Source organism: Agelaius phoeniceus, chromosome 11 (genome assembly GCF_051311805.1).
Source record: "Agelaius phoeniceus isolate bAgePho1 chromosome 11, bAgePho1.hap1, whole genome shotgun sequence".
Taxonomy (NCBI): Eukaryota; Metazoa; Chordata; class Aves; order Passeriformes; family Icteridae; genus Agelaius; species Agelaius phoeniceus.
The window spans coordinates 2,972,305-2,990,318 of NC_135275.1; the positions used below are offsets into that span (position 1 = coordinate 2,972,305).

Here is an 18,014-nt window from a genome sequence, read left to right on the forward strand (position 1 = left end):
CCTGGTGAATGTTTTTGTGAAGTAATTTAGTGACACTTTTTCAGTAAATAAAATATCTATGTCTCAAAGAGGTAAATGTTATCAGGTCATTTTATTATTGAATACCAGTTTTTAAGCAGCTGCTGGAAAAAGATGGAAGAATAAAAAGGAAAACTGAAGGGTAATTTTATTGTAGTCATTTACTGATCTCTACTCCTCTTGCATTAATTCACTCCTTCTCCAGAAGGAATTCTTCCACTTCTATGTGGAATGGGCTGAAATGGACATCGCTGTGGGAGTTGTGGTGGTTCACAAAATGAGAGTTATGAGGAGCTGTAACAGCTGAGGGATTAGCTGGCCCAGGAAGGGAATGGAAATGATGGGAACACATGGATGGCACAGACAGCAGAGAGGAGTCATAAATAAAAGTAGGGAAAAGAAAAGGTTGGGTATGTTGGTGAACCAAAGGACAAAAATACGGATTTTTATTTTTCTTTTTTTCAGTAGATGGTGCAGTTCTGTGCAAGGCAATTTGAAGATGTGTCAGGTCAGGGTGGAGGGATTCTGCAGAGAACTGCAGCTGCCAAGAGTGTGATTTCAGCTGTGGTTACACACAGCACTGGATGGGACAAAATCCGTGGTGTGGCACCACTGGTGCCAGCGCAGGGACAGAGGATTCTCTGTGCCAGTCATGGTCCACCTGCAGTTTCGTGCTGTGGGTGTGATATCACCCCCTGTGACTGGAAAACCCCAGGTGTGTATTTATTTAGGATACACTCCCAATGCCATCCTCATGCCTGCTGAGTGAGCACACAGGGTGGGGTGTGCTGGCTGCTGCCTCAGTTCTTGTGAACTTCCTGATGAGGCATCTTTTCCCTGTGCTTCCCAACTGCCCAGCCTTGTTTTCATTCTTTGGATCATTTTCTTCAAGCAGTTTTCACCATGCTCTGTTTATCCTTTCTTTCAAGCTGCCACATCACCCCTACATCACCAGAACCTGCCCGACTTGTCTCAGGAGAGGGTGGCCTCAGTTCAGCCCTTTCATCCCTGATATTCAGTTTGGGAGGTGTTGTGGGACCTACACCTCTCCTGACCCCAGGAAGATAAAAAACCTCATTTTTTAATCATTTTTTACCTCTCCTGCCCAGAGCTGGTATGTGGCACTGGTGTGGCAGTGCCACCCTCAGAGGGACATGGTGTGGCTCTGCCCCATTAACCCCATGTGTCACGAGGCTGAGGCTTTTCCCTTTCTATCCACACCATCAACCACCTGTGGATACCCTCTGGAGGCACTGGCACCTCATCACTGCACCCAAAGATTGCCAAATGCTGCACCCAGCTCAGCGTTCCCCACCCATTGTTCCCTGCCTGCTAGGATTAGACATCACCTCTTGCTTTTCCACCCTTCAAAACGAAAAGAAGCAGGAAAATGTGACTTAACCAGAGCTGAGTACATCCTTACCTTTTCCTCACTCTCAGCCCTTCTTGTTCCCTACTTGCAGTACAGTTGAGAGGCAATAAACATGGCAATTTATTTGGGTCACAAGATCAAAGGCTTTTCATTTTATGAGTCATAAGTAAAGCAAGCAAAATAAGTGAGTTCATTAAGCCCGTGTTTACTTGTTCTTTTTGCAAATGCCATTTTGTCACATTCTGCAGTTCCACACAGACCAAAGCAAAGGCAGGTGGACATGGAGATGCCTAAAATGAGAGAGTAGCAGCAGCTTTTAGAGGGCTTATTTTACCTGAAAGAAATAGTACAAATAAATTAATTCTACCCTTGAGTAAACGAAGCTTAGCACGCAGAAAGCCCTTGTGTCGGTGAGGAGTCCCAGGCACCTGCAGGTGAGGCAGCGGCTGTGGGGTGGCGGTGCCACAGACCTGACCGTGACCTCTCGCACGGAAGGGGAGCAGCTTATTTCACTGAATATCAGTAAATTCACACGGCTTTGGCACCTAGGTTTTAAAAAAACGCAAAACCTGTTGCCAGAGAAAAGCGAAGGAGGTGAGGGGACGCTCGGCGCAGGGCAGCGCTCACCGCAGGGCACAGTGAGCAGATAGGACTTTGACGCTTATTTATGTGTGGAAAGGGCTGCAGGAGTGCGGGGCCGCTCAGGGGAGGGCTGGAGCTGCCCGCACCATCCTGCTCCGGCTCCTGACACACACAGCAGGGGGAGTTATGCTCGCATTTAGGAGATTTTTGGGGCGATTTCCACGCGCTCGGTTTGCAGCGCAGCGTGTCCCGCAGCTCCAGGCGGGCATGCAGCGATCCCTGCCTGTGGTGCTGCTCCCCGCCTGGCCTGCGCCGCTGCTTTCGCCTCAGGAAGGCGACTCAAAGGTCCCTGGCTGCACCAAGAGCTGTTTCCCGGTGGCATCGTGCGGCTCAGGCAGGAGCTGCCGGACAGGGGAGGGGAGGGCACCGGGGCCTGACCCGGGCCCGGCACCGGGCGGGAGAAGCCGTGAGCGGCGTTGCTGCCGAGCCCGCGGGCGCTGCGAGCGAGGCGCCGCCCCGTGGGGCCCTGGGGCTGCGGGGCCGGGTCAGACGAGCCCTCATTGGGTGTGTCCCGTCCCCGCGGTCGCTGCGAGCGAAGCGCCGCCCGGTGGGGCGCTGGGACGCTGGGGCGGTGGGGCCGTGTCCCGCCCCGGGGCGGGCCGGGCGCTCGGCGGTGCCGTCACGGAGCACGGAGCGCCGAGCGCGGCCATGAGCGCGGTGCTGCTGCTGCTGCGGGCCCTGCGCGCCGCCCGGCCCCAGCCCCGGCCCCAGCCCCGGCCCCGGGCCGGCCCCTCAGCCCGCGGCCTGCGCACGGCCGCGCCCCGCCGCGCCTTCGCCAAGGAGCTGTTCCTCGGCACCCTGCACAAGGTGGGTCCGCGGGCGTGCGGGGGGCGGGCCGGGGCCGGCCGTGCCCGGGGGTCGCTGCCCTTTCACCGGCGGGCGGCGGGGCTGGCACAGACCGGGGGCATCGCCCGCCTGGGCTCGTCCGCACCACCGCCAGGGCCTTTTCCTGCTGCTCATCTCAGCCCGGGGCTGCGGGCCTTGGTGTGCGCCCACGGCAGGGCCCGGCCCCGGCCTGGCTGTCCCGCAGCCCGTGGGTCCCTGCAGAGCTCCCTGCCCTGGCACGGAGGGACGGGAGGCGTCTCCGTGTGTGCCGGTGCCCCTCAGCTGGAGCCGGGTTAACTGAAGGGACCCTTTGCACACAAAACCCGCGATGGAGCTCAGAGTGACCCAAACAGCCATGACGCCAAGCGCGGGGCTCAGCCGCAGCCCCCTGTGCCTGCCAGCCCCGCAGGCCCTGCAAACACGCGTGGCACTGTGCACCCTCTCTGGGCACACCGCTAAACCTGGACCGCTTCATCCTCTGGTTGTACTTGAAGGATCGAGGCTTCACATAAATCTCTGCCTACAGGTTTGATAGGAAAGATTGAAGGTCTTGTGGTGCCTTTAACTGGACAAAGAAGTTTAAGTCTAGGGCAGAGCGCTGTATTAAGCAGAGTTTGTTACTGCAAGGCTTAGAGTGTGCATTTATCAGAGATTGAAGGGTGAAGTAAATGAAAAGAAGGAATAATTCAAATACACTGAAATGAGTTGGGCAGTGAAGTCTCCTGCAACAGAGCTTGTCAGATAAGGTGTTACAGCAGGCAGCACTCAGGCTCCACTGTGTTAAACCCCTCTTCAGATATGTCTGGGGTGTTTTTTCTCTCAAATTTCAATACAACAGCTTTCTGAAAACCTCTAGCCCCAGGTCCTGAATTTTTGACGCTGATATTGCTCAGTGTACCATGAACAGATTTCTGTGAACAGAGATAAATTCTTTTGTTTGAAAGGGGAAAGGCAGTAAAAATCAGAAGTGTGCTTCTCACATAGCCTTCCACTCCTTGCCTGGATTTTTTTACCAATTCAAACCTGTCAGGCCATGCTGCTCCCAGTTCATGGCCAGAACACCCTGGGATGATAAGGAGTGGTGGGACTCACTCACCTTTGTCCTTGAGGCATTACAGGTGAAAAGTGCTGGGTGTTTGCAAGGGACAGTGTTCACAGGCTGAGCTTTGTAAACATTAAACTCATTTTTTATCAATCCCAACTCATTTTTTATCAATCCCTAAATAGTGTTAAAGCTTGTGGGCAATGAAGGATTTTTGGGTCTTTGTAGTTCTTAAAAGATCTCTCAATTTCTCCCTCATGTTTCTGTTGTTCACGTAACACCCTCTGGTCTGGTTTTGGTGTGTAATAAAGTTGGGTCCTGGGGAGTTCTGTTTCTGTTTCAGAGCATTTTCCACAATTCTTAATTTGCACAGTGTTTTACAGTCTTTGCAAGGCATATTTCCCATGATTTTTATTTCAACTACATGGTTCTTGTATTAAGAGTTATTAAATAATTCTCCCATTTTAGGAAGAAGTTTTTCCTTACCCAGAAATTAGCAATGAAGAACTGGCAGAAATCAACCAGTTTGTGGGACCTGTTGAAAAGTTCTTCAATGAGGAAGGTATATTATTGTGTTTTTATCCATGCAAGTGATTTAGTGATTACAAAATGATTTAGCTATAGCAGTTAAATAAGATTATTATACTTAAAGCATTTAATTTAGTTTATGCATTTATTGCTGCTCACATAGTGATGCTGATTCTGTAGCGTGTCCATTTATGGCTTTTTTGGGGAGTATTTGGGTGCTGATCAGAAGAATTAAGTCTCCAAAACAGGAAAAAAACCAAGGATGTAAAATAATTCTGGGATAAAGATAGGATTTGAAATTGTTTTTAGCTCAGCTGAATTGTGCTTCTAACCACTTCATGTATTGTGATTTTTTTTCCTAGTTCTGGTTCCTAGAACTTTTTAACTGTCCTGCTCTGCTAAAGCTGACTGTGGCAGGATGCAGCAGAGATACTCAAAAAATGCTGGCTCATTGAGGAGTTATGAAAAATCAAAAGCAGTTCTGGTTTTTTCAGCATTAGAGTAATAATTCTGTTTGGGAAAGGCCTTATTACCCATCTGCATTCCAGAGAGCATTGCAGGGTGTTCCTTCCATTAGTGCTGCCATGGATAAACCAGTTCCAGAGCAATTGCAGAATATTGGTTTGCACAGACAGCGATTTCTGGGGCAGTTAAACAGCATTGTCTCAGACTTCCCATTGACAGAGGTTTTCCAAACACTGCAGGAGATTGGAGAAGCCAGTGATTGTCACATGTCACAATTTGTGAGATCCAGGTGATTTTAACTGTAAAATTTTAGTGTTGCTCAGTGACAGTAAATAAAGAATTTATTCAAATTACATTTTTTAATTCTTTGGCTCTGTGGGGGAACATGATTTGTGGAGTAAACAGCCTGATGTTTAGGGGAGGAATAAAAGGGTCAAATTATAGAGACTGGAGAAAATAGGATTCCTGTTTGTTTTCACTGCCCTGGTACAGAACAGCTCTCTTAATCCCCCAAGAATCTAAAAACTCCTAAGAGCAAGGTTTTCTAATTACCTCATTTATGTTGTTTTTTTTTTCTTGTATTCACTACCTAGACTTGGTTCAGATAGAAAATCCTGGAAATGCTTTGCTTATTACAGTCTTGGAATCTGCTGGCATGCAGAACCAGTAGAAATGTTTGAGAAAATGAAATAAATGCTGGATTTTTCCCACTTCCAAGTCTTTTTCCTGAATGTTCTGAGGACAAACAGGAGAGTCAGGCCGAAGCTAGAAAGAAGAAATTCTTGGGAAGCTGGGGATGAGAAGTCTCATGAGTGACCTTGGCCCTGCTGGGGGAATCCTGCAGCCTCCCACACTGAGAAACACAGTGTTAAATGAGAAAAATTATGTATTTTAGTGGACTCGAAGAAAATCGATCAAGATGCAAAAATCCCACCTGAAACCTTACAAGGACTGAAGGACCTGGGTCTCTTTGGCATGCAGATTCCAGAGGAATATGGTGAGTAAATGCCACAGAAGAACACCCAGAGCCTTTAGGAGTGCATTTTGTGCCGCTTTTGTAGCTCTCCAGTTAAAGCTGCTGCATTCCTGTATTTCTGTATTTGAAATGGATTTTTTTGGGGGGAGAGTGGCACAAAAAATGTACTAAAATAATACCTGGTGCCTGTTCCAGGTGGTCTGGGCCTCTCGAATACCATGTATGCACGTCTGGGAGAAATCACCTCCCTGGATGGCTCCATTGCTGTGACCCTGGCAGCTCATCAGGCCATTGGGCTGAAGGTAATGCTGCTGCTCTGGGGCCAGGATTCTGCATGGAAAAGGTGAAGTGAAAAATGTGGGGCTTGGAGGGAGCAAATCAGAATTACTGAGGAAGCATAAATCAGGTTGTTGGTGTCCCCAGCAGCCTCTGCCACTGGTTCAGTGTGAGACAGAAAGGCTGGATAGGAAGCAGATAAGAAAGTTACTATTAGGTTAATTATTCTTAGGAAAACTACTTTATATGAGTCCAAGTTGTTGGGTTTTTTTTCTATTGACCAAACTTGTTTAAAGTAGCTAGAATAAATAGAATTGAGTTAAGAGTATCAGGGAGGCTCAGGTGATGAGGAAGGAAAGAATTCAGAAGAGAGCAACTTTGGTTGGCTGGGGCTATGTGTTGAGGGGCCTAGAGGAGATAATTCATCTGAGAGCAAGTGTGTCAATTTTGAACTTGAATACAGCCATAGGTTTTTACCTTTTAATGGTGGGTGGATGGCAGAAAGAAGCTTGAAACCACACTCAGTGTGTTATAGCAAGAGAAAATTCCTCGTGGAATTGAGCACAGAATGCTAATGAAAAAATATTTTATCGACTGAAAAATAATACAGTCTGATGTTTATTAAACTGTCTCTTGCTGTGCCATAATACTTGCAGGTGAAGCTTTCTGAACATGCTGGAGCTTCTCAGCTCCCTCTCTTTTCCCACAGGCTGGTGCTGCAAAGTTTCCTGTGCTTGTTTCTGCAGGGGATCCTCATAGCTGGCACCGAGGAGCAGAAGGCCAAGTACCTGCCCCGCCTGGCCTCGGGGGAGCACATTGCTGCCTTCTGCCTCACCGAGCCTGGCAGGTGCTGCTGCCCACAGTGCCTCCCTGCCTTAGCTGCATTGCTGCTGACCTTGAATCTTCATTAGTTGGGACCCATGCCTTCAGTGTATACATCTGGGGTTTAGTTTTAGTTTTTAAAGAAACATTCCAATTACTCTTTCCCCAGTGTGCTGGTTTTGGCAGTGTCCATGAAATCCCTGACTCTTTTTGTTCCCATCCCAGGAATTCATGTACTTAATTTCTTCCATGAATTGAAAGGATGCTTTGTGCTATGTCAGAAATAATGTGCTGTGACTGTTCTAGGATGCTTTCAGTTCTTATTCAAAATATAAAAGCCTAGTTTGAAGGAGCTACCAAAACCAAAAGGAAGAATTTTTGGTGTCATTTAAATGAGAGGCTCATTGTGTGTTCACATAGCTCAAAGTGTAGCTCCAAAATGTTGCTGTTGTGGCATTCTGCACATTCTGGTCAGGTCATAACCCTGATAACATGGTAATGAGAAGAAAGGTCCCCTCAGGTAACTTTTAGAGCTGTTCAATCTAGTGAGCTTCTGTGTTAGTTAAAAGCTAAAATTGATATACTGCTATTTAAGACCACCTCCTTTTCACAGAATGGGAAGAGGGGGAATATGCAGTTTTGGTTTTTTAAAGCATGTTTACTTCTTTGAACATTAATAACTTGTTTGTTTCCTAGTGGGAGTGATGCTGCATCCATTCAGACAAGAGCAACCCTGAGTGAAGATGGGAAACACTTCCTGTTAAATGGCTCCAAGGTACCCACTCACAGACTGGGAACAGGAAAGGGGATTGTTCCAAGTGTAGGAAGTGTCCTTACTGATTCCATACTGCATCAGTATGGAATTGGGAGGTTTCCAAGCTAGAGGAGAATGACCCTGCCAAAAAGATAACCCTTGTTGGTTTAGGCACAAAAGGAACAGAAAATTATTGTTAGAGAATTAAACTCCTGCATTAAACTCCTGGTAAGAAAAATAGAAAACTACCCCAGGTTCCTTCTCTATTGCCCACTTGTGTGCTCAGTTTCAGGGAGGCTTGGTTAGTTGGTAAATCAGCCCCCTCCATGACAGCTTAGGTAAAAGGAAACCTAAACCTGTATTTGGCATCTCTTCATTCTTCAGGCTGGATTTTAAAAGAAAACTTGATATTTAATTAGAAATAGGGCTGCTTGGAACTTTTCTGTTAAAAGAAACAGTGACAAAAGCCAGTTTTGAAGAAATCAGAGATGTCCTGGGTTCAGCAGTATTGGATGCATTGCAGACTTGATCTGTAGTTGTTGATCCATTTGTGGTGTGAAGAGAACCCACCCTGGGGGAGAGGCTGATCAGAGAATTTCTCATCAGAGTTGACTTTTGGGCACAGGGTTTGTGCAGTCTGCATTGCCCCTGTATCTCTCACGTGCCATCAGCAGCAGGAGGTACCAGCTTCTGTGGAAATGCACAGTGGATTTTAATTTAATGCATATTGATACTACATTCTGGTTTTAAAGTTGCTCTAAACTTAGCATGTGTGGTCAGCTCTCCTCAGAAATGTGCTCACCCTCATTAGAACTGAAGGGAAGGAGCAGCAATTTTTTCAGCACTCTGTTCTTTGCTCAGCCTGTTTCAAAACCCTGGAGAGCTGTGCTCACAAAATCAGCACAGTTACATTTCTTACACATCTTCCCTCTCTGAAAACAGGTCTGGATCTCCAATGGTGGCCTGGCCAGTATTTTCACAGTGTTTGCCAGGACAGAGGTTGTGGACAAGGACGGGCAGGTGAAGGATAAAATCACTGCTTTCATCGTGGAGCGGGACTTCGGCGGCGTCACCCACGGCAAGCCCGAGGATAAACTGGGCATTCGAGGCTCCAACAGTAAGAACCACCTACAATTCTTAGCAGAAATTGTTTTAATAGTTTAAGGTTTTATTTTGGTTGGATCATCTGAATTCAGAGGCAGATCAATACCTATTCCATGTTACAGTTAAGTTCATGTTTCTTTAGCTGGCTTTTCCTAGGAGTCCTTCCTTACGTAGGGTCTGAAATAAGAAATCCATTTTGAGGAGTTAGTTCACTGTGCAGTGAAAGAAATCACTCAGGAGATTCAGTGACAATAGATTTTATCTAGAAGTCCACTTTCTTCAGCTCTTCTAAGCTTTGTAATGATTGCATCTTTTCACCATCTTGGTGACTGTTCAGTCAGTTCCTTAGAACTAAAAATAAAGACCAAACTGTAGTTCTCTGTTTACATAGTGTATATTCATAACATTTTTAATATTCAATAATTGATGTCAACTACAGCCTTTTCCCACATTCTCACTTCTTTGGCAAAGCATGTATAATTCTGTCATAAACAATCCATTAGGAAGACTTCATTTCTTGCTACAAATAGTGACTTAAGCTCCTGAATATCTTTTAAATATTTCCGTGTCATATTTGTCATTTGATTCTGTGTTTCAGCCTGTGAAGTACATTTTGAAAACACCAAAGTGCCTATAGAGAATGTAATTGGAGAAGTTGGAGGGGGATTTAAGGTAAGCAGTGGAGAATAGCTACTGGTGATTTGTAGAAGCCTGAAGGAGGCTGTTTGCCCCTGTGCTGAAGTTTCCTCGTGGGTGGTGTGAGCACTGCCACACTGCAGGGTACAGGAGGACAGATTCCCCCACTATCTGTGAATTGGTGTCACTGGACAGTGCACAGTGTGCCATCACCTCAGATTTCTGTGGTTTTTCTCTTCTTATTGGGCTTTTGGTTGTTTTTGGTGGTATCCCCTCAGAAAAGGGAGTGACTTCAGCTGCCCTTCTGCACTGAGTGGGGGACACGTCCTGTGCTGGTTCCACAGCAGCATGAGGGAAGGGGACAGAGCAGTGAGTGCCACAGGGAGTGCTGGAGGCATGCCCAGCCCCAAGGTGCCCTGGCTGGCAGCTGCTTCTCCAGGGCTGCACTGTGGCACAAGGCAATGCTGGCAGGACCCCAGGAGAGAAAACCACAGGTGGCCTTGCTGTGTAACCTTTCTCTGAGAGTGTGACCTGGGGATTTGCAAAACTGCTCTTACTCCTTCTCCATTTCCTGCTCCTGCTGTAGCCGGCAAGTCCAGGCCTAAATGCTAAATGAAATAATTTCCCTTAATGTAGGAGAGATTAAAAGAAGATTGTTATGGTGTCTTCCTGACAAGTTACAAATGTAGGACAGTGACTTCTTTCCTAACAGGCTTTGACCTGAGTCACCCATGTTGAGAAACAACACTACAGACACCAGACTCCAAAATCTATTTTTGTACATTACTGGTCTGTATTTCATTTCTACACCTCCATTCTTGTCCCTTCTGTGATGTGTTGCTGAAAGGCATCTGAGGCAGAGAGCAGCCATGACAGGTCAGCTACAGGGAGAAATATTGTGGTTTTCTTCTTCATGTGATAAACTGGAACAGTGCTGTCCAGCTGGAATGTTGTTTACCAGCTGCAGATAAATGCATTTTTATCTACATTTTGCCTTCATGTAATTAGAATAGAGATTATTTCCAAGTCACTGGATCATCTACTTCAGATATAAAATTGGATATAATGGATGGCAGGAAAAGCCCAGTTTTGAAGCATTTTCCTTGGGATGCTGGGAGCTGTGGTGGCTGATGTGAGGGCACTTCCAGGACTGGCAGTGTGTCCCAGTGAGGAGTGAAATCCAGGGAACACTGAAGCAGGAAGCAGTGACCAGCATGGCCTTAGGAGAATGTGGCCTGAACCCCATCTGTTTCTTCCCAGGTTGCCATGAATATCCTCAACAGTGGAAGATTTAGCATGGGCAGTGCATCTGCTGGAATGATTAAGAAGTTGATAGGTGGGTGAATTGGGTGCTCTGCATGGCTGGGTGCCAGCAGAAACTGCTCTGCTTGAGGCAGATCATGCAGGACATTCAGAGTGGGAACAGGAGTCTTGACCTTGTCATAACACGCTTTGAAATCTTTAAAACACTCAAATATGGTTTTGAAAAATAGTTGTTAAAAGGCTGCTTGTAGAGGTTTTGCAATAAAGGTCTTTTTCCTTTTTGTACAGTGTAGGTTCAGTTCACAGAGTGGGTGCCTCTGTTGGACTTCCCTGAGGTAAAATGTTCTTCCCAAGAAAAAAAACCTCTGTACTATTTGCTTTTAGAAGGTGTAATCTCCCCTGGAACCTCTCACCTGAATAACTGGCTCAAAGCTGCACACAGTAAAACTGCTTTCTGCCAATAATTAGCCAAAACAGTAACAGAAGTCTCTCTAATCAATTAGCACCAAAACTGATGGCTTCCCTAAGAATACAAGTTCCCATTTCTGGTTCAAAAGCCTTTGACAGGCTGGTCCCAGACTTGATCAACACCATCAGTGTCAGGGTGATTTTCACAAAGTGCTGCTTCTGGAACAGCCAGGGGGCTCCTGGGCATAGACTGGAGTGTCACCATCCAGGGAAGGACACCAGCAGCTGGAATGGTCTGTCACAGCCCCTCTGAGATTGATTTGTTCTTCTTTCTTTAAAGAGCTGACATCAGAGTATGCTTGCACCAGGAAACAATTCAATAAGAAACTCAGCCAGTTTGGATTAATTCAGGTAACAAAATATGAAACACCTAAATCTCTGTGCTAAGTGCCAGGACATAGATTGCATTGGGGGTATTTTGGCTCTACTGGTTTAAAGGATTTGCTAGAAATTTGTCTGAACCTGGTGCTGACTTCTGTACGCTGATCTTTTAAATGTCCAGAATGAGAAATGTATAAAAGTATTTTTTATTTATTGTTGTTTTAAAGTGGTGCTTTTTATTGATTGATTAATTTGATGATGTAAAACGTATAAAAACTGCAGGTTTTTTGAAGTTTGAAGGTTGATTGTGGACTTTTGCATCTGAATTTCTGTATGATTGCTCCTGTTGCTGTGTGGCAGGAGAAGTTCTGTTTGATGGCTGTGAAAGCCTACGTGATGGAGAGCATGGCTTACCTGACTGCAGGGATGATGGACAGGCCAGGCTTCCCTGACTGCTCCGTGGAGGCTGCCATGGTCAAGGTACCCAGGGCTGGCCAGGGGCTCAGTGTTCAGGCTGCAGAGGGCTGAGAGCTCAGGGCTGCATTTAGACAGATGAGAGAAGCCCTGCAGCCAGGTGAAATGACAGATACTGTTCTGTCTGTATCCCACAAGCTCACACTTGTGCAAAACAAAACCAGCAGGGAGCAGGTTGGGAATGTCACAGCCCCTGAGCTGGGGTCTGAGGAGGCCTCACACAAGCACAGGGACACTCAGTTACACTCCAGCTGCCAGCCTGGCCAAGCTGCTGCTGTGCCAGCTTTCTCAGGGAGCTGGTGGCACAACAAACCTTTGGAATATCCAGGCTGTGGCTGCCAGGGTGTCCCTCATGGTCACTGCAGAAAACTCCTGCTCTGGGCTCCAGCCAAGCAGCTCAGCTGCTCTGCCCGTGTGGGGCTGCCCCTGTCCCTGGAATGTGCCTTTTTGGAGAGTGCCCTGTGCGTTGCATCACTGAATTTGGCAAACCCCTGAGCTGCAGGGACACAGTTCCAGGACTGGGGAACACACAGAAAACACTGCAGCAGTGTCCTGTGGATACAACCCCAGAGCAGGGCATCCTGTGTTTATTGCTGATTTATTATCTGCTCGCTCACTGCTGGTCAAACCCTGTTCCATGGCAGGTGTTCAGCTCTGAAGGTGCCTGGGCCTGTGTGAGTGAGGCTCTGCAGATCCTTGGAGGCCTTGGCTACATGAAGGATTATCCCTACGAGCGCTACCTCAGGGACACCAGGATCCTGCTCATCTTTGAGGCGAGTACCAGCATCCCCCTTTCACTGCAAACTGCAGTTCACACCTCCTATGAAGGTGAGCAGAAACCTGAAGGTTTCATTGATCAGGACTTTGTTCCTTCAGCTGCAAAGTCTGGAACAGTAAGACTGCAGGACTAACTTTGTTTTCTTTGGAATATCAATAGTAGTTCCCATAGTAAAATGAGCTGTGATGGCTTTTACAGACTGACCACAGTGTGAGTTACAGCAGTGACCTTTCCTCTTGTGTGCTTCTCACAAGTGAAGCAGGGAAACTCATAAAAGATCAACTTAGACATTTAATTAACTTACTGAGGGGCGTTTACATTAAAAGAAGGGTTGGTTCTGAAGCTTGTTCTCTTTCCAAGCTGGATTGTCAGTGACCCATCGTGAGCACATCAGAGTCATTGCCAGGCTTGATTTTAACTCAGCTCATTTTGAGCAGTTCTACAGCTATTGAAATGTTCCTTCACTGGAACAGTGCACAACATTTTTAATCAAAATGCATTTAGTCTGGTTTCTTTTTCATTGGGGTATATTTGTGTGTTTAATGATGAGGGGCTCAACTTCTGCAATGCCCCATGAAATCAGAATTAAAACTGAGATGAAGCAAAAGGCAGCAGTTAATGCGTGGGGAGAGTCAACATGTGATACTGGAGCAGTGGGAAGGGCACAGGGGCACAACAGACCTGCTTGGAAAACACTCACTGTTGTAAACTCTGGTTACCCACCTGTCTCACTTTCTCTTCTGCTTTTTCCAGGGAACCAATGAAATCCTGAGAATGTACATTGCACTGACAGGGATGCAGCATGCAGGGAAGATCTTAACTGACAAAATTAAGTATGTTCTTATTTATTGTTAATAGTTTTAAATAAACTAAACAGAATCAGGTAACTTTATAGATGAGAGAAGAAACTGCAGGGAAAACCTGCAGGATTTTATATTTATTGTCTGTAAAAGTTCAGTGTTACAGGGGCTCTTTGTCTTTTTAATGGGATGGTTCATAGATTTAGGAGTTGTAGCATTTAATGCATTTTATCTTGGACTTTTACACAAGCTGTAATTATTTCTTTCAAGACAGGAATGAATATTTTGTGTCTGAATGAAGTTGTATTGGCACAACAGCTGCATTGTGCATATTGAGTACTGGTCTCTGGAATTCCTTGTGGGTGTCTTTGAGAGCAGCTGATGACTCTTAAGGTCCACAGTTGTTCTTCATACATCACAGTAATGCAATAATGGTTCAGGACTTGGTCATTCATGGACAAGCTGCAGGCATTTTGCTAAAGCATTTGGAATTCCAACTGGTTGTGTCTGAACCTCCTGGAATTTTTTTAACAGCCATTCTTTCCCCAACATTTCAGAGCAATCAAGAAAGGAAACGTGGGAGTGGCACTGGGGGAGTTCCTGACCAGGTTACAGGACAGCCTGGGCAGGAAGGTGGATCTGGGGCTTGTAGGTGACCATGGGGTGGTGCACCCCAGCCTCCAGGTAAGGGCCTCTCTGCTGAGCTCTCGTGTTTGTTCCCTTTGCTGCTTGCCACAATTTCATCTCCTGTTTTGCAAACCAATATGTGTGCTTAGGGGCAGTGAGATTTTCCAGGGTAAGCAGGTGTTGGCACCATGACAGGGTAGGATGTTACAGTTATTGTCCAGGTATCAAGAGAAGATGAAGGCTGCTCTAAGCCTGTGTTTATACCAAATCCAGGTTTAGATCCATTTAGATAATTTGTATAAATTGAGCCTTCACCCTATTAAAATGTCTGTATTAGCTGCCCTTTGTTGTAAGGCTAGTTACAAAAGAGGAGTTTTTCCTGTTTAATTGAAACAGAGTTCCAGGTAAGAATTTCTCTGAATTACACATACACATACTTGCTTAATCACTTAGGAAAAGGTTTTTATGACCAAAAATGAATGTTCTGCTAATAGCAAAAAGATAAGGTATATTTTTCATGGGGTGTTCTGTTAGTTACTTTTGTCAGCATGAGCCTATATTGAAAGTTACCAAGAGTAAATTCCAGAAAATTTTAATGGATGTTTGAGAGAAAGAATAGTGCCTGTCTGGCTTTCAGCAGCAACGTGGATAAATGTTAAAAAAGAGAAAATCCAGTGTCCTCTTTAAATAGGGTGGGAGTATGTTGCTTTTCTGTTATAAGACTACTCAAATTGTTCTATTTTGTGTTCTGTTTTACAGGACAATGCCAAGAAACTTGAAGAAAACGTTTATTATTTTGGAACTACAGTCAGGGGCCTGCTAAGTAGGTTTGGCAAGGTAACTATTTATTTTGTCTGTTGTTTTTGTTACTGAATAGTTTATCCTTGGGGCCCCACTGGAGCCTGCAGAGGACTGAGTATGGCAGGACCAGCACTTCCTTCACATGACACATTCTCACTGGGTGTGAGAAAACACACTGACATTCTGTACCTCAGTGTAATGGAAAAGTTACATTGTTAGAACCAAAACCAAAGCACCAGCACCCTCAGGGAATTGGTTTTTTTCTTCTCATATAAGCACAAATCCTGCTGCTGCAGGCGTTTAGCAATGTAGTTTAAGGCACACATCAGTATTACAATTTTACAAGCAGACTGTTAAAAGGGGAAGCTTAGTAAGCCCAAAACTAACTATGAAAATTTCTGACCTAGGCTAGAACCGGTTTATGCAAAATAAAGCTGGACCTAAACACGAAGTATGGACAGTGATATTTGGTTGAAGTTTTGAATTTGGTTGAAGTTCTGACAAACCACAAGCTGATAATGATTTTCCCTCTGGCAGACAATAGTGGAGGAGCAGCTGGTGCTGAAGAGAGTGGCAGATGTGGTGATTAATTTGTATGCAATGACTGCAGCCATCTCCCGGGCCAGCCGCTCCATCAGCATCGGGCTCAGGAACCATGACCACGAGGTGAGTGTCCCTCAGCAGCAGCCATTCCCACTCAGGCTGTGCTCCTGGGAGCAGGCAGGCTGCATCTCTGGGGAATTATAGCAAACTCCCATAAAAGTGCAGCAGAATGTGGCTAAACCTGCCAGAGTGCAGGAGCCTCTCAGGGGCTCTGCCTGTTGAGCTGCACATTCTCACCATGTTTAAAATACTTTTTTAACACATACACAGACATTTAGAACCTCACCACAACTTTGCACTTTCTCTCAAATCTTTTAGCACCATGCAGTTCTTCCCAAGCTCTTTCCATATAATCATTAATAATAACACATAAGCACAACAGTGTTTGGGCAGCACAGTTCAGGACAGGACAGTGCTTATTGAGTAGCTCAAGTAAAGTTTCATGGCAACAGTGCTGTTGTAGGACAAGCAAATTTGCCCCATTTCAGTGTTAAAACAAACCCAACCTGATGAAGGTTTGGCTTTGGCCTTGAGACTTTGCTCTTTGTGTGAGCCCTGTTCTGGATTGATTCCCAATCAGTCTTGGAGCCAGTTTTGGGTGAAGGCTCATCCCAGCCCTGAGCCTTGGCAGTTCTGGCCTCCAAGGGACAGCTGAGGCTGCACTGCACATGACTGGGGTTCAGGGCTCCATTATCAAAGGGCTTTGAGAAGCTTAACTTACTGTATTTTTTCTACATGGTTTTCTCTTTGAAATTATTCACTATTTTTTAACTCAGTTTTACTCCTTTTCCAGGTGCTTCTTACAAATATCTTCTGCACAGAAGCGTATTTCAAGAATAATTATGCCATGGCTCAATTAGAAAAATGTAAGTACTATAAAATAATTCTTACACTCTTCTGTCTTTCAGACTGTGATCAAAAGAAGTTGGGTTTGATGTGACCAACAGAAGAGTTTTGCTTTGCTTTTAATTCAAACAAGCAGCAGAGCTTGAACCTGTTGAGAAGAGTCTTCACTTCATTACTAAAGCAAACAGCCAGGGTTCTTTATTGAACAATATAAAATCTATATTTTATGTATATACTCCTGACAAGTCACTGATAGAAATGAGGGATTTGGACTCTTTGGGAAGTACTGACCAGCTGCGCATTGGCTCTCCGAAGCTCAGTCCGTAATAATCAATCTTTTTCAGAAGAGAATGTTCAGTTTCTTCCTGGCACTCACTCTTGCATTTGTACTCAAAAACACTTCTTGAAAGAAATATACAACACCTCTTTATGGTCCCTTCGTTGATTTTTCTCTGTTTCTCCATAGATGCCGATGAAAACTTGGATGATTCCATTAAAAAAGCAGCAAAGCAGATCCTGGAGAAGAGGGCATACATCTGCTCCCACCCTCTGGACAGGACCTTCTGATCCCTCCCTGACAGCAGGCATTCATGAATGTCAGTCAGGGAGGAATTTGCTGCAGTTCCAGTGTTTAATACATTAAAAGCATCTGTTATTTAATCTCTTTAGTAAATGTAACTGTATAAAATAAAACTTCTTTCTAACCACTACTTCATAGGAAAAGGATAAATAAAGATATTTTATTTTAAGCTGAAGTTATTTGATTAGATAGATAGATATATGTATATATATGTCTGTTCCTCTTGGAGCTGGATAAAGACAGGGGAGGTTTGGATGGGGAGATGTTTCTTCCCAGGGAAGGGATTGTGTGGTTTCTCAGTATCTTTGCGCTTCAGTCAGCTGCTCCTTCACTGAGCAAGTCTGAAAGACTTGGGCAATCAGAACAGTTCTGTTTTGGAGGCACCTCCAACTCTCTTGTCCAGCAGCACCATCAGGACACTGAGTTGCCAGTGTCCAGGGAGGTTTTGCTGTCACCCTGAGGGACACCACTGGTCACTGACGTCCATCGGGCCTCTGAGCCATTGACCACAATCCCCTGGATGTGACCAGCCAGGCAATTCCTCATTCTCCAAACTGTGCCTCCATCAGATCCACAGCTCACCAAAGGAGGGACAAGGATGCTGGGCAGGGCTGATGTGTCCAGGGCATTACACAAGTCCAGAGTGGTGGCATCTCCAGCTCTCACCTTGTGCACTGAGGCAGCCGCTCCATCATGGAAGGCCTCTGGCTTGGTCAGGCAGCACAGACCCACCCTGTGCTCCTCAAGGTTTCCTTTGGCATATCCAAACATTGAAGAGATTGGGTGGTTTTACCCCCCGCTTTTATTGATTGTTCTTTGAGGACCACAAGAGGAAGCAGAGCCTTAAATTGCACATGAAGAACAAATGGTGAAGTAAAGGTTCCACCTTTCCTATGAAACCAAAGGCCTGTGTTAGCCATGGCCTCCCCAAGGTGCCAAACTTCCAGCTGGGAAGCTGCTGACAGGAGGGAATGTGGCACTTGTCACAGTGAG

The 18,014-nt window shown here is 45.7% G+C and overlaps 1 protein-coding gene across 1 annotated transcript; it reads left to right on the top strand.

Annotated features, from left to right (window-relative positions):
• Positions 1-2,540: 2,540 nt before the first annotated feature.
• ACAD9 (acyl-CoA dehydrogenase family member 9) lies at positions 2,541-17,196 on the top strand. The gene is made up of 18 exons (XM_054640326.2): positions 2,541-2,839; positions 4,368-4,461; positions 5,788-5,889; positions 6,064-6,170; positions 6,891-6,991; positions 7,663-7,741; positions 8,663-8,837; positions 9,423-9,496; positions 10,721-10,796; positions 11,472-11,542; positions 11,873-11,992; positions 12,631-12,759; positions 13,518-13,597; positions 14,122-14,248; positions 14,951-15,028; positions 15,530-15,658; positions 16,389-16,461; positions 16,908-17,196. Exons 1-18 carry the CDS (start codon positions 2,681-2,683, stop codon positions 17,006-17,008), a joined length of 1,875 nt encoding a protein of 624 aa, XP_054496301.2. The 5' UTR covers positions 2,541-2,680; the 3' UTR covers positions 17,009-17,196.
• The last annotated feature ends 818 nt before the right edge of the window (positions 17,197-18,014 follow it).

Excerpts from the sequence above, each read along its gene's own strand:
- ACAD9 (XM_054640326.2), top strand. The coding sequence starts at position 2,681 with ATGAGCGCGGTGCTGCTGCTGCTGCGGGCCCTGCGCGCCGCCCGGCCC. Across the intron at positions 7,742-8,662 it reads TCCTGTTAAATGGCTCCAAG|GTCTGGATCTCCAATGGTGG; the intron begins GTACCCACTCAC and ends CTCTGAAAACAG. Across the intron at positions 10,797-11,471 it reads AATGATTAAGAAGTTGATAG|AGCTGACATCAGAGTATGCT; the intron begins GTGGGTGAATTG and ends CTTTCTTTAAAG.